The sequence below is a fragment of the Trichoderma aggressivum genome (genome assembly GCF_033847375.1).
Source record: "Trichoderma aggressivum f. europaeum strain CBS 100526 chromosome Unknown scaffold_077, whole genome shotgun sequence".
Classification (NCBI taxonomy): Eukaryota; Fungi; Ascomycota; class Sordariomycetes; order Hypocreales; family Hypocreaceae; genus Trichoderma; species Trichoderma aggressivum.
Genome location: NW_026946443.1, coordinates 33,109 through 46,317, shown reverse-complemented (window position 1 = coordinate 46,317; position 13,209 = coordinate 33,109). Strand labels below are relative to the sequence as shown.

General features: G+C 48.6%; 6 protein-coding genes across 6 annotated transcripts; 3 read left to right on the top strand and 3 right to left on the bottom strand.

Moving 5' to 3' along the window:
* Nucleotides 1-537: 537 nt before the first annotated feature.
* On the top strand, nucleotides 538-1,110 carry Triagg1_10583 (uncharacterized protein; the record flags this gene model as incomplete). Its single annotated transcript, XM_062894670.1, has 1 exon — nucleotides 538-1,110. One exon carries the CDS (start codon nucleotides 538-540, stop codon nucleotides 1,108-1,110), a length of 573 nt encoding a protein of 190 aa, XP_062750460.1.
* A 1,034-nt stretch (nucleotides 1,111-2,144) lies between these two features.
* Triagg1_10582 (uncharacterized protein) lies at nucleotides 2,145-3,892 on the top strand (the record flags this gene model as incomplete). The annotated part of the gene is made up of 2 exons (XM_062894669.1): nucleotides 2,145-2,662; nucleotides 2,764-3,892. 2 exons carry the CDS (start codon nucleotides 2,145-2,147, stop codon nucleotides 3,890-3,892), a joined length of 1,647 nt encoding a protein of 548 aa, XP_062750459.1.
* A 314-nt stretch (nucleotides 3,893-4,206) lies between these two features.
* Triagg1_10581 (uncharacterized protein) lies at nucleotides 4,207-4,914 on the bottom strand (the record flags this gene model as incomplete). Its single annotated transcript, XM_062894668.1, has 2 exons — nucleotides 4,207-4,766; nucleotides 4,863-4,914. The coding sequence occupies 2 exons, from the start codon at nucleotides 4,912-4,914 to the stop codon at nucleotides 4,207-4,209; spliced, it is 612 nt and encodes a 203-aa protein (XP_062750458.1).
* Nucleotides 4,915-8,012: 3,098 nt separating this feature from the next.
* On the top strand, nucleotides 8,013-9,026 carry Triagg1_10580 (uncharacterized protein; the record flags this gene model as incomplete). Its single annotated transcript, XM_062894667.1, has 1 exon — nucleotides 8,013-9,026. One exon carries the CDS (start codon nucleotides 8,013-8,015, stop codon nucleotides 9,024-9,026), a length of 1,014 nt encoding a protein of 337 aa, XP_062750457.1.
* Nucleotides 9,027-9,443: 417 nt separating this feature from the next.
* Triagg1_10579 (uncharacterized protein) lies at nucleotides 9,444-9,998 on the bottom strand (the record flags this gene model as incomplete). Its single annotated transcript, XM_062894666.1, has 1 exon — nucleotides 9,444-9,998. The coding sequence occupies one exon, from the start codon at nucleotides 9,996-9,998 to the stop codon at nucleotides 9,444-9,446; it is 555 nt and encodes a 184-aa protein (XP_062750456.1).
* Nucleotides 9,999-10,860: 862 nt separating this feature from the next.
* Nucleotides 10,861-12,579, bottom strand: Triagg1_10578 (uncharacterized protein; the record flags this gene model as incomplete). Its single annotated transcript, XM_062894665.1, has 3 exons — nucleotides 10,861-11,127; nucleotides 11,187-12,346; nucleotides 12,414-12,579. The coding sequence occupies 3 exons, from the start codon at nucleotides 12,577-12,579 to the stop codon at nucleotides 10,861-10,863; spliced, it is 1,593 nt and encodes a 530-aa protein (XP_062750455.1).
* Between the last annotated feature and the right edge of the window lie 630 nt (nucleotides 12,580-13,209).

Genomic DNA, 13,209 nt, shown 5'->3' with positions numbered 1-13,209 from the left:
CGCAGCTTCAAATCTACCCAGACCTCGACCGTTGTTTCCATCCACAAAACAACTCGGTATGGTACGCGCCAGAGTCTACATGGTTCGAACACAGCAACCCCCCAAACAAGCTCCTTGGAAATAGTCGGAACATTTATTCCCTGGCGGTTCATCACCTGCTCAGGGCCGAATCTCGCGTGGCCCAGGCCAGCCTCTAGCTAACCAAACCATTTGCCTCGCACTAAATCCTCCTAGCTTGCGGCCGTTACCGCATGAGTGCACCGAACCTGCGGGTTGACTTGGAACTAGCGAGCAATGCGATGAGTACGAGAAATCCAGGCGGCGCCGCGGCTCACTTTGTTGGTCACTAGCCGTCCCAAGATGCCTGCCCAAGCCATCGTGAAACGAATAGGCATGTTCAGCCTCAGCTACAGCACGGCATACAAAAGGAACCCCCAGCCTCGATATCAATTTGCCATTCCAGCGGCACTCGCAGCATTTTATTTTATCGCATACCAAGTTCCATAGTCCCACGAGAGAGAACGAAAGAAAGAAAGAATGTCGCGGGTGTTTCAAATCACGAAGCCAGTCTTCAAGCACGACTATCAGATCATCCCAGAGGGCGAGGAGACCCTTTACAAGGTCAAGAACTCGCCGTTTCCCCGGGGTGGCACTCCAGATCTCGCGCTACTCGACGGACCCGACAAGACCGCGCCGGTTCTAGTCGTGTGCCACATGCCAAAGTTCTCACGGCATTTCAAGATTGGATTCGGCGATCCCGCAGACCCCGAGTCTATCATTTGGGAAGACTTCATCAAGCCCAAGATAGGCGGCTGTGAACGCAAGATTTCCGTCTCTCTCGCAAGCGATGGCACCATTTGCGAGACGGGCAAAGGCCAGCGCGAAGAGTTCATCTGGAAACGCACCCACGACGTCGGCGTCCAAGGCAAAAAGTTTCACCACGCAAGGCTGCGAAATAGAAAGCTCATTGACGAGCGGGGCGAGGTTGTCGCCATGTTTACATTCGACAAGACGGGATGGCTCCAGATTAATGTCGACAGGGGGCGCGATTTCGATGCCATGGTCATGATGACACTACTGTCGATCATAGAGTGGATGAGGCGGCAGTAGGCGGACATTCTGGCTCCGCTGGTTTATGTGCCTGTCTCGACACCATTCTTGAAGCGTAGTTGGCTTTCTGTGCTTACATCTATATATCCACGATTGCGCGGCGCATTAATTGAAGATTTGAACTTTGGAATTGTTTTGTTGGTCGTTTCCCTTCGCTGGTGTTGTGTTGAAGCCTCAGACATGGGCTCGGAAGAAAACATACCCTACAGATAGGTGCATATATGACAACAGCTTCAACACTGATCCAATTTCCAGTCGAGAATCTTTAGTTACGGTTGATACATTTGTCTGAGCATCACTTTCCGTAAAACTGGAACTGGTGATACACCCAGCGTGCGTAATTCATCCTTCTGCTCCCCATCACGCTCCATATCGGTCAATGCTGGCCGCAGTTTTCCCCCGCGCCTTTTGGGCATAGCAACGGATTCTGAGTTCCGAAGCTCACGGGCTGCTGTGGAGATGCGGACAAAGCGGGATCCGAGAAAGTATGTTTCATTGCTACGCTTATGTCTCGTATTCCCATCACTCCGTTCAGCAAGGCCTCTAACAAGTCTCCCCTTGCTTCCCCTCGGTCTGTTCTACTCGACAGTCGTTTCAAAGAGTGTTGCCAAGTAATAGAAAATCTCATTTGCAAGAAACCAAGGATCTGAAAGTAGACGATAATTGGTCGCATATACGAATTTCAAGCAGCCTATTGGAAGTTGTCTCTCCTACAAGCACCTCCTTCGCCACTATGTATCCTACCATACGAGGGCTAGGGTCTCGAAAGGCCGGCTTATTGTTCCACACACCCATTTATATAGGTCGATTTCATCATAGTTGAGTGAAAAGACTGGCTAAACCGTAATTGATCCACGAGGAACACAAGGGTGGTGCTGTGGAGATGAGGCCACTCGAAAGCTGTTCGTCTCGGGTGTAACCTGAACTACCTATATAACCTAGCTTAGGATTCAGCAGAAAGGTTGTCGCCGCTCGTCTTTACTGCGTCTAATACGGAGTGCATTGTTTACCCTGATATTGGATAACTAAACAAGATGGCAAGCCTAGTCGTAGGTCAGGTCGCCATTGTCCTGATAGTCTTCCTCCTACACCAGCTATTCTTCCGCAACAAGCCCAAATTTCCTTTGCCTCCCGGCCCAAAACCTCTTCCGATTGTTGGCAACATTAGAGATCTCCCGCCTCCAGGAACACCGGATTCCGACACTGGCTTCCATTTAAAGAAAAATATGGCCCTGTCAGCTCCATTACCCTGCTGGGCAGGACACTGGTCATCATCCAGGACAAGGAGGCTGCCGTCGAATACCTGGAAAAGAATTCAGCAAAGACTTCTTCACGCCCACAGTTTGAGTTTGCCAACATGTGCGGATATGGCACGATGCTGGGCCTTTATGGATTATACCGATTTGTTTCGCCAGCACCGCAAGTTTCTTCATCACCAATTTGGAACAACGGCCCTTGTCTCCCGCTTTAATGGTGTTCAAGAGATCGAGTCCAAGCGCTTTCTCATGCGAATTTTCAAGGATCCAGAAAATTTATTCCAACACATCAAAACGTATGTCAATCATCTACATATGTACTAAGGATTGCTTAGCTCAAGTGCGAATATGGGCAAACTCTTTGCACCTCTGACCCATCTACTAACTTCAACCATAGTGAAGCTGCCGCCACTATCCTCAAAATCGTCTACGGTTATAATGTTGAGCCGTTCGGCGCGGACCCTTTGGTGAGAATTATCAACGATGTCATGGAAAACGCCTCTCGCGCGATGCTACCCTTTAAAAAACCCGTCGAGATTTTTCCTGCGCTCAAGCGGCTGCCCGACTGGATGCCAGGTGCTGGCTTCAAGCGCGTCGCCCGCGAATGGCTAGCTCTAACCGACGCGTCTGCCTACATCCCGTACAATCATGTCGGGAAGCAAATGGAGAATGGCACGTATCAACCATCCTACGTCTCAGAGCTTATTCAAACGCACAGCAAGGGAAAGAATATGGAGCCAGAGGAAGACACCAAAGAGGCCATCGTCCGAACTGCCCAGATGTTGTTTACCGGAGGTGCGGACACCACAGTTGCCGCTATCATGGCATTCGTCTTGGCTATGATTCATCATCCAGAAGTTCAGGAAAAGGCTCAAGAGGAACTCGACCGAGTTGTCGGCACCGATCGTCTCCCAACTTACGAAGACCGACCCAATCTACCTTACATCAGTGCCTTCATGAAGGAGATGCTCCGTTGGTTTACAGTTGCGCCCGTGAATACCGCGCACAAGAACGACGAAGAAATTATTTTCCGAGGCTACCGTATTCCAAAGGCCTCATATACTGTTGCAAGCAACTGGTGGTTCTTGCATGACCCCAAGACCTACGTGAACCCGATGGCTTTCGATCCTGATCGTTACTTGGCGCCCCGAAACGAGCCAGATCCCACAGGCATGTTTGGTTATGGACGAAGAATCTGCCCGGGTCGGTTCTTTGCACAGGAGAATCTGTTCATAACCGTGTCGCAGACTCTGGCAGTGTTTAAGATAACCCATGTAGTCGACGAGAACGGGAAGCCGGTTGAGGCAGTGCTCAAACACACACCAGGCTTAATTGACCACCCACAGGAATTCCCTTATAGCATCGTTCCAAGGAACGAGAAGTGCATAGAATTGCTCAAAAGGTTGGAGGTGGAGAGCCCATGGGAAGAGAGCAACGCGGAGGATTTGGAATGGGGATCATTCACTAAATATCGAGAGGAGCACCGGCGCTCTGTGGCTGAACGAGGAAGGAAGGTGTCAAATTAGTTGCTATAGATATATGTAGATTGATAGCCTTACGATCATATCCCATGGAGCATTTCAAATTCCTGCAAGAAGATAAAGACAACATTGAAGAAGATGGACAGAAAGATGTTGACGGAAACAAAGAATAGAAACAGAACAATAGATCGCAGAGCGTTCAGAATGCATAGAATGGCCAAAAGTAAAAGTCTGGCCAAACTCGGAACAGAAGTAGGATCAAAAGTAGACAGAATAGAAAAAGAATCAAAAGCAAGAGAACGAAGACAAATATCCACCGTTGAATATCGTGAACACAATCGTATGCCTCGCTCAATGTACTACATCAAACGTTTGTTGTCTTCACCATCAAAGTTGGTCCACTGCATTGGATCCGACCAATCGGCTACATTATGTTGCTGCTGTTGGGGCTGCATGGTCCCCGTATTGAACATGTATTGCATTGGATGGTCGTAGCCAAAGGGCTGCTGCTGCTGATAGGCGCCGGTGGATAAGTTCATATAGCTGGGACCAGCCAATGAGTGATGCGTGTCATCCATATGACGCCCCAAGTCGTCTGCTTGTGCGGATTCTAGAGAAACGTCTTCTTCGGCACAGCAGCCGCAGGCGAATTCTTTCTGTCTCACAGCTGATACTTTTCGATTCTCAACAGCGTGAACCAGCTGGCTCGTGGGTGTCGGGGTCGGCTGCGTTGGTAGGACTGTTTGGGTTTCCCTTTCCTGAGGGACAGGGGTGTCTGAGGTCGCAGCTATGCTGGTTTTGGAAATTTCATTGGTAGATATGCCTGAAGACGAAGACGAAATCGCACTCTGAAGAGGTAGATTAGAGGATGCACCCTGTGGTTCGGGTTCGAGTAGCATGGATGCTTCGTCATCTTCCTCTAGTAAAAATCATTAGCCGCTTCATCTCATGAGATGAATTTTCAAGACGTGATGGGAGAAGAGATGGCTCCCTGCGGCACAGAAATGGCACTTACCTGACTGAGACGGCGATGACTGGGATAGAGAGCGAGATTCTTGGTCAAGCATCCTGTTGATCTGTTCTCTAGAGTATGCACTCAAGAGATACCGCACCATCGGACGGCCAACTAGGTTTTCATGTGACGGGCCGGGTATGGGAGGTCTGCGTGATGATGTGCGTCCGGACCTCGTCCTTGCCTTGTTTGATGTTCTTGCTGTTGCCTTTCGAGGCATGGCTTGCTTGCTCTGTTGACGGAAGTTGAATGAGTGGCTAAGTGTGTCAAGAGAAATAAATTTAGTAGGAGAAAATAGTTTGGTGATGAAAGAAGCTGATTTCTTGAGAACAACTGCTTGGAAATCGTAAGCTTACCAAGCGGTGGGTGGTCGATTTGCGATTTTCAAAGCTCAGCGGGCGTTTGTGGCGGGAGAAACTGTCGTGCCGCGTACAAGGTGAACAAAAAATGAACAATGTCAATCAAGATCTCAGAGAATCTAAGAGTCAAGACAACTTGAAACTATTAGCAAGGGAAAACACTGCTTGGGCACAGATCCAGTACCCAATACCAGGCAATAATGCCTTTACAGGAACCCAAGATAGGTGGCTTTGGCTGATGATAATCATCAAAGAAGCGGCTAAATGCCGTTGCTATGGTAATTCTACACCTTTCCTGAACGCGTATTCCCCTCTCGGAGGGTTAAGCCAGGAGAGAGGTAGATGCGAGACTTGAAGCCGGCAGAGCTGAAGAGGGGCTGGAAGGAAGAGAGAGTGTCTTTGACAGGGCGATGCTGGAGGAACCATTAAATAGTATTAAGAGCTGAAGAGAGTCAAGTGGCTGACACCTGGCCTAGCGCGGCAAGGTAATATTAAAATGACAGTGCTCGACATGCAGGCGCAGTATTTGCCATGAGGCTGATCATCCAGAGTTGAATATTACGCCCCATCGTCTTGTATTACCATGCGAAATTTCGCTTGAGACTCACTTTGCAGTAGTATTGCCATCATTTCAAGCCGCAAAGCCAATCATTCAGCTTGTTTGGAACACCCTTTGCATTGTTGGGTTAAGATGGCGCAAACCTGAGACGTAATCCTATCAAAAGCAAATATGCCCAGCCCTTCGGTCTTAGTAATATCTTGCACAACCGCCCAGTAATATTTATGCTCAGCATGCACAAATCTCCCAAGAACGCGATCCAAACGATCCTCCACGAGGCGTCGTGCCTTTGGGTTTGGGCAGATGAGGATGCACCGCGTCAGGTAACGACACCCTCCTCGGCAAACGCGTCGCATCTGCCGACCCCAAGCCAAGCCATCTACGATCTTCGATCCGGCCCGTAATGACCCTAGATCCAACTACTCAAGGTTAGTGGAGACGTCTTCTCGAAACAGAATGCGCGACTAATAATGGGCTGACTCGTAAGCAGGTTCCTCTCCATCAGCAACGATCGCCGCCGAAAGAGGGCCGCCATGGTTTATGCAACAAGACTCGGGGAACCGCCCCCTTCGATCAGATCTTGTGAATCTTGCGGCACACCAAGACCTGTGGCTCTCGCCATGCACATATGAACTTGGTCGAGATCCGACGGATAATTCCTAGAGCCCCCGAAGATACGAACGACGGGCTGTCAACTTCCGTGAGACAAAGTGTCAGAACACTCCCGCGCCAGAAGCATAGGCATCTACGGATAGACGGAGCATACCATACATACAGTCGGCAAACCACACGCGTATTCGAACATCTGCGGAAATCCGGCGATATTTTGTACGCGCACAGCTGTGCTACACGACAGATTATTACACGGCATCTCGCTCGCGCCGGCTTATAGCTAATTTTGTCTTGCTGTTCAACTTGTCTTGAATAGTAGGCTCCTAATCTCGTTCCATACTTTCTCCAATTGCCATTTTCAAATTTGACGACCGGTGTGATATAAAGAAGCCAGAAGTGCCAACTGCAGTTGTCTGCTCAGACTTGATTAGCAACGTTGCTCAGGTCAAGGGAGACTGCTTGGTACCAATTCCATCCAACTTTCTGTTTCTTGAGAGCGGAAATGAACAAACTGTGGTTATACAGACCGAGTCTACCTGTATCTTTGTCACAAATCTTGTACATGTATTCTTTCCGTTCGGTTGGAAATTTCTGGGTTGGATTTTTCGAGAGCTTCACGGGCGTTTCTTTGAACCGCAAAGATTTGGATGAATTCCGCTTTGACACCAGCACCACGCACATGCTTCTATAATAAGAAAAAGAAAACAAGGTATTTTTTGAACGCCTCTTGTTCCTTGAATAACATTTTCCTTGAAAGAGATACAAAGAAAGAGTGGCAATGTGAACAAAAAAAGGTTCCAGAGGGAGTCGAACCCTCGCTGGCGGAATCAGAATCCGCAGTCATAACCGTTAGACCATGGAACCGCTTGTTGAAGTGGTGATCCACTTCCCATGGCATGCCCCCTGCCTCGTTCAATTCGTCTAAAAGCTTTTTTGGACTGGATTGATGAACATTTCAAAACATCAATTCTTCAAAATAGATGATTCAGTTGCGAGTGTTCTGTTCTTGTTGCCGTGGATTTTCCATCGGGGCAGGCAAATCCCCAAATGAAGGGGTGTTTGATGCTGCACAAAAATTCCTGCCCTGAGTAAACTCGCCGCCTTGAAAGATAGATCATGTCGGCCACAGCCTCATTATCTCAAAAACTTTATCCTGAGATTGTTGTAGATGATCGCTTTTTTGCAGGGAACCTTTGTTGCAGATTCCATGCATTTTTGTTGGCCAACTTCCCATTGTTCATTTCTTGTTCCACTGTCGTGATTGTTTCACCTAGCAGCTGTCCAAAGTATTAATAAGATGTCCTCAAAAGCTTTCAACCTTGGTGTACATAATTGCTGAATACCTGCCGTTCACGAATGGTGCAATCTTCTGTTGACACTGTTTGTATTTTACTAATTGTGTGCTGAACCCTCTTGTCTGTGTTCTCAGATGCTGTTCGTATGTATTCTCATCGCATGTGGCCTTTGTCAAGATATGCAGCTAGCAAGAGAAAGAACGAGAATGACCGATAATCGCACTTGTATAAATATGAATTCAATTCCAGTGTGAGACGCAAAAGGAAAATGATGCAGATTAACCGCATTTCTTCGTCTTCGCTCATCTTGCAACCACAGCCTCTCAAAATGTCGTTCCACGACCTACCCGCCGAACTCCGCAACATGATTATGCAGGAATTGGCTTGCCAGGGTCATCTCAAGTCCTTATCATCATTTTCTCTCACGTGCCTGTCATTGTATCACGCAGGAAATCCCCTTCTCTATGAATGGAATATCGAGCATCAAGAGTGTTCTGGATTCAACTGGGCTATCTCCAACGATCACGTTGATGCACTGAAGAAGTTTCTGCAATGCGGAGCAACAGCCAGTGGTTTACTTACTTACAGCAACCCTTTAGGACATGACCAACGTTTAACTCCCCTATGGCTAGCGGCAAAGTACGGATCTATCGAGGTTGTGCGTCACTTCTTTACTCTCCCAGACGTTGATTGGAATTGGACGAATGACGTTGATCAGACGCCATTACACATTGCGATAGTATCAGAGCATAGCGAGGTGGCTTTGTTGCTTCTTACTCATCCAGAGGTTCTGATAGATACCGAAGATGGAGGAGGATGGACGCCACTCGCTTGCGCTGTTTCAGAGGGAGATGAAGCAGTAGTTGAACACCTGCTCTCCATTGACTCAGTCCGCCCAGACCACCGAACATCCACTGGCAATTCGCCGCTCTGGATTGCGGCGGATTGGAGCCGAAGCATAAAGATCGTGAAGCTCCTGCTCGATACCGGAAGGGTTAACGTTAATCTTGTTACTTTCGTTAAACCCTCGACGCCGTTAATCGCTGCCATAAAGGCCAACCGACCGGACATCGTTGAGCTTCTTGTTGAGCATCCTGACATCGATGTCAATCTTACATCGGATGGTAGTTCGACACCTATCGGTATTGCAGCTGAGATGGGCAACTTGAAGATAGTGAAGATGCTGCTTCAACACCCAGATATTGACCCTGACAGAACAAAAACTCCTGAGCAAGCGCCCATCCTTCTCGCGGCAGAGAAACACCAAAGGGAAGTTGTTTCCATGTTGCTTGCTGACGGCAGAGTAGGACAGGAAAGTCGACGATTGTTGGCAGAACTGTAACCGAGGTTTGGGAGGAAGATTTCAGAATCTGAGGCATATTGAGAGTCAATTTCATTCTTGAGTTCTTAAATCGTGTTTGTTAGATCAATTTGATCCGTTTTTAGTCTGTTCGAAGTGTGAAAGATCGTGATGCAGCAAGTATTCCTCTCGCTGTAATCTTGATAATTCTTACTTCAACGCCAGAATGCAGTTAGTTTTTTTTTTTGTTATAGATAGTTCTTGGTATAATACAGTAAATCTCACGATATTACGATATTTCCACCTACTTGCCTCCAGACGTCAACCCAATGAAAGTGCTTGTCGAAGATGAGGCGTTCTCAATGGTCCAACATACACTTGCAATCACCACAGCTTGGATAAAATGATAGGCCACTAAGTATACAAGTCACGTCAGTCGCTGTCTGCAAGATAACAGGCTCATGTCCTCAAAGCATCAGGAATCCAACTCACCACCGATGCCAGCGGAAAAGCAAGTGGGAAGTGCGTAGCGGCAACGACAAGCTCCATCCACCGAGCAGCCTCATGGCTACCACCAAGCAAGCCGGCGGCCTGGTGTGCAATCGGCAGTGTCCATTTCGTCCCCCACCAGGCATTTCCTGCTTCGGCAATCATTGTGGCCCAAATCGTTGCGCATCCCCAGTGTATCACCTGCTCTTGCCACCAGCTGAGTCTGTCGGCCAACTGAGATCTCTGTCCGGGAGGAGTCTCTGCATCTTGGTCACGGTTAGTTCCTAGGGGGTTCGATTGGAGTACCAGGCCTGTGACGAGCACCATGCAGCCTTGGACGCCAAACTGAATGTGTGCTGTAAGACCCAGGCGTGGATAAGGAACTAGGGGGACGAGGAAGCCAAAGAGCATGCCACAACCGACAAGGCCGCCGCCGTGTCGAATGAGAGAGAGCGGGAGTGTGCTGTGTCGGTAGGAGACTACTCCGAGACCTGGTGATTGTGTTTTCGGCATTTTGGAAGCCATTGTGAGATGCAAGTAAGAGTGATTCAGTCCTCGCTGAGACTCTTTACCGAAATGGCACGATAACAGCAAGAGGCGCTGACTTATATAGACATGATAGAATGCATCTATTCCCCACCGTATGATTTTATCGGAACTGAAAGTCAAAATGTTAGCGTTACTCTGCTTGAGGCGCGTAATAAAACCAAGGTATGCTTAAGAGCACCAAGTGCCATCGCGGTTATTAGCGGAGAGCCGCAATTCGGATAGCCTATTCGGCGGGTGACCAGCCGAACAAGGTACGCAACCGCATTGCTGCTTAGTTTGTAAGAATTGGTAATGTGATTTTGATGATTTTTAACAACAAAGTCAGCGGATTGACTAAGTGGCGGTTGGATTCCTGCTCATGCCTCGACAACTTCCTCAGAGGGCATACTTTCAAGCAGAATCTGCGGACCGTGATGGCTACCTTCATTCGCGTCAATTGATCAAACATCGTCGATTTTTGGGATGGAAAAAGTGCTCGTATTGATCAAATGGCGATCTAAGCGCCTGGCAGCTTCAAAAATGGCCGTTGTGGATGATGATAGTTCCTGATCCTGAATGCCTGCACCAGCGCCAATGCCGGGATTAACTCGAGAATGAATGCAGAATTAATCATCGCCCCCATTTCTAAAATACCAGAAGAAAAAAAGCATTGTTGCACATTGCACGAAAGATGCTGAGTGTCGGTATCAGAATGGTGATTTTTCGTCCATATTAAATATAGGTAAGATATGTCCAAACTTTTCTTATACAAACTCTAGACGTGAAATTGTTGCTATGCATAACAGTACTCTGCCAGTCGGGTCGGGGGCCTCGCTCTCATTGGAGCGCCTATTGTTATTCAACTCTTCTCTTTGAGCTCAAACACCTTGCGTATTGCTTCACCGAAGCGCTTGATGGCTTCCTCAATCTTGGGCTGCGGGGCTGCGGCAAAAGTAGTTCGATAGAATACTTCGTCACCGGGCACGTCTTTCGATGCACGGAACCACGAGCCACTGCTAACCAATGCTCCAGCTGAGATGCTTTCCAGCCAGATTTCCTTTTCAACAAGGTCGGCTGTCTTGTCTTTACGATTGGGATGCTGTTCCCAGTCTACCTTGAGCCATTGCTGTGTGATAGTGGTCAGCCACAGGTGTTAAAAAACGACAGACCAGGGGTTTTACTTACAAACATGCCTGCATTGGTTGGCTCCCAGCTAACAACTTGTCTGGGTAGGTAACGCTCGCAAGCAGACAGAATGAAGTCTCTTCTCAAGGTGTACTGTTTGCGCAAGTGCATCAACCACCTTGTGAAGCCTTCGTGCCCCCAATGCTCATCCAGGAGTTTGAAAAGCACCAATTGGCTTAGACCGGAAGGGCTCTGGGTCGAAACATCGCTGTGGGTCTTGTATCGCTCAATGAGCTGCTCGGGGGCAGTAATCCAGCCCAGACGAGCCCCAGGGCTGACAACCTTGCTAAAAGAATCCATGCGCATGACTCGTCCGTCAATATCTATGCGAAGATATGAAGGCACAAGCCTCTTGAAGAATTCGACAGGTGACTGAATCTCAGAGGGAGTAGGGCCATCCTGTTTAGTAGAGTCATATTCATCCATCTGTAGGAAGTAATACGGATCATCCTCGAGAATGATCAAATCATGCTTCTGGGCCACTGCGTAGATTGCCTTGCGGCGTTGGAGGCTTTGAGTGGTGCCGGTAGGGTTTTGGCCAGTTGGGATTGCATATAAAACTGATGGCTTTCGTGCGTTGTTGTGTTCGGTAGGATTCCACGTCTCAAGTATATCATCAAGACTGTCAGGAAGCATGCCCTCGCGATCCATGTCGACTCCGATGAATTTGACTCCCAGAGGAAGAACGGTCTCGATGGCGGATGAGAATGTATATTTGTCTGCCAAAATACAGTCACCTGGCTCTGTCAACATTCTCAAGCATATGTCCAACGCCGAGGTGTTGCCAATTGTCATGGAGCATTGCCAGTCAGCGTAAGGTGGATCGTGCACAATTTCCGTGTGCTCTATGATCCATCGCATGAACTGAGCCGATCCATAGCCTTGGGAATAATTCAAAGCGACAGAGAGATCGTAGACGCTGGTATCATCGGCAATATCGTGCTTAGTAGCATGCAGGGTCGTTTGGGAGGTCGTCTTCTTCTTTTCTCCCGTCTCGGCATTGATGAGTGAACTTGGTCTCAGGGCAATTTCGTCAATCGGGAAAAAGTCACTCAGGGGAATACCACCCCCCAGTGAGATGGCGTTTGGATTGGAGAGGTGCTCCACGGCCTTCTTGAGAGTTGATCCTGTGCGACTCGCCGACTCTGCACTGATGTATGCTACGGGGGAAAGGAGGTCAGTCGACAATGATACTGGATAGAAGCAGTTTGCTTTCCGGTAACTTACGATGCCATCGCCTGGCCTGTGGCTTATGCTTGCTGCACTTGGCCTTGAACTGCTCTGAGCTGCTTGGCGCGGCCACTCCTCGTTGAGAAACAGGGATCGGTCTTCTCTCCGGATGGAGATTGGGCTCCTGGGTCCACTCGTCAACTTCTCTGGATAGACTACCCATCCTGTCAGATGCTGTTTTGAAATTCTGATTGTGCTACTGAATAAGGGTATGGACGACTCCTACGGTGATTTGGTTTTCAAAGGGCAATCGATAGTTTATAAAGGCTCCAAGGGGCATCCGTGCGCGGGACTCTTCCAAGTGCAGATTCTATTGAGAGAGTGCGATGGCTGGTCCAACGGCCGAAGCCACAATGCAAGCAGACTTGATTCAAACCCATCATCAATAGCCATGGCAAACAATACGCTCTTTTCCTCTGTGACAATACGTCCCTGGCGTCTTTTTCCGTGGCCTAGCCCCAACACTGTGGAGGGGGCTAATCGTTTGGAACGGCACCGATCTCGCCTAGCGGGATTGACCTGTTGCATGAATGTGGTGAAATATGGAGATTGATAATGAGATGAATTGCCATTTGTGGAGTTTCAGCTAATGATGAATCAAAGAACCAAGAGATGCGTGCAATGCCGGCAATGGGATTGTTTAGTGTCCGTGTACATGCTCTCCGTAGGTGGTCTGGAGAGATCATTTGAAACTTGGAGTGCATCAAAGGGCGTCGGCGTATGATGGGGCTTGTCGGAGAAACCGGCGTTCCGGTCCGTCGGAGCGAGACTCTCTCCGTATATGTACATTCGC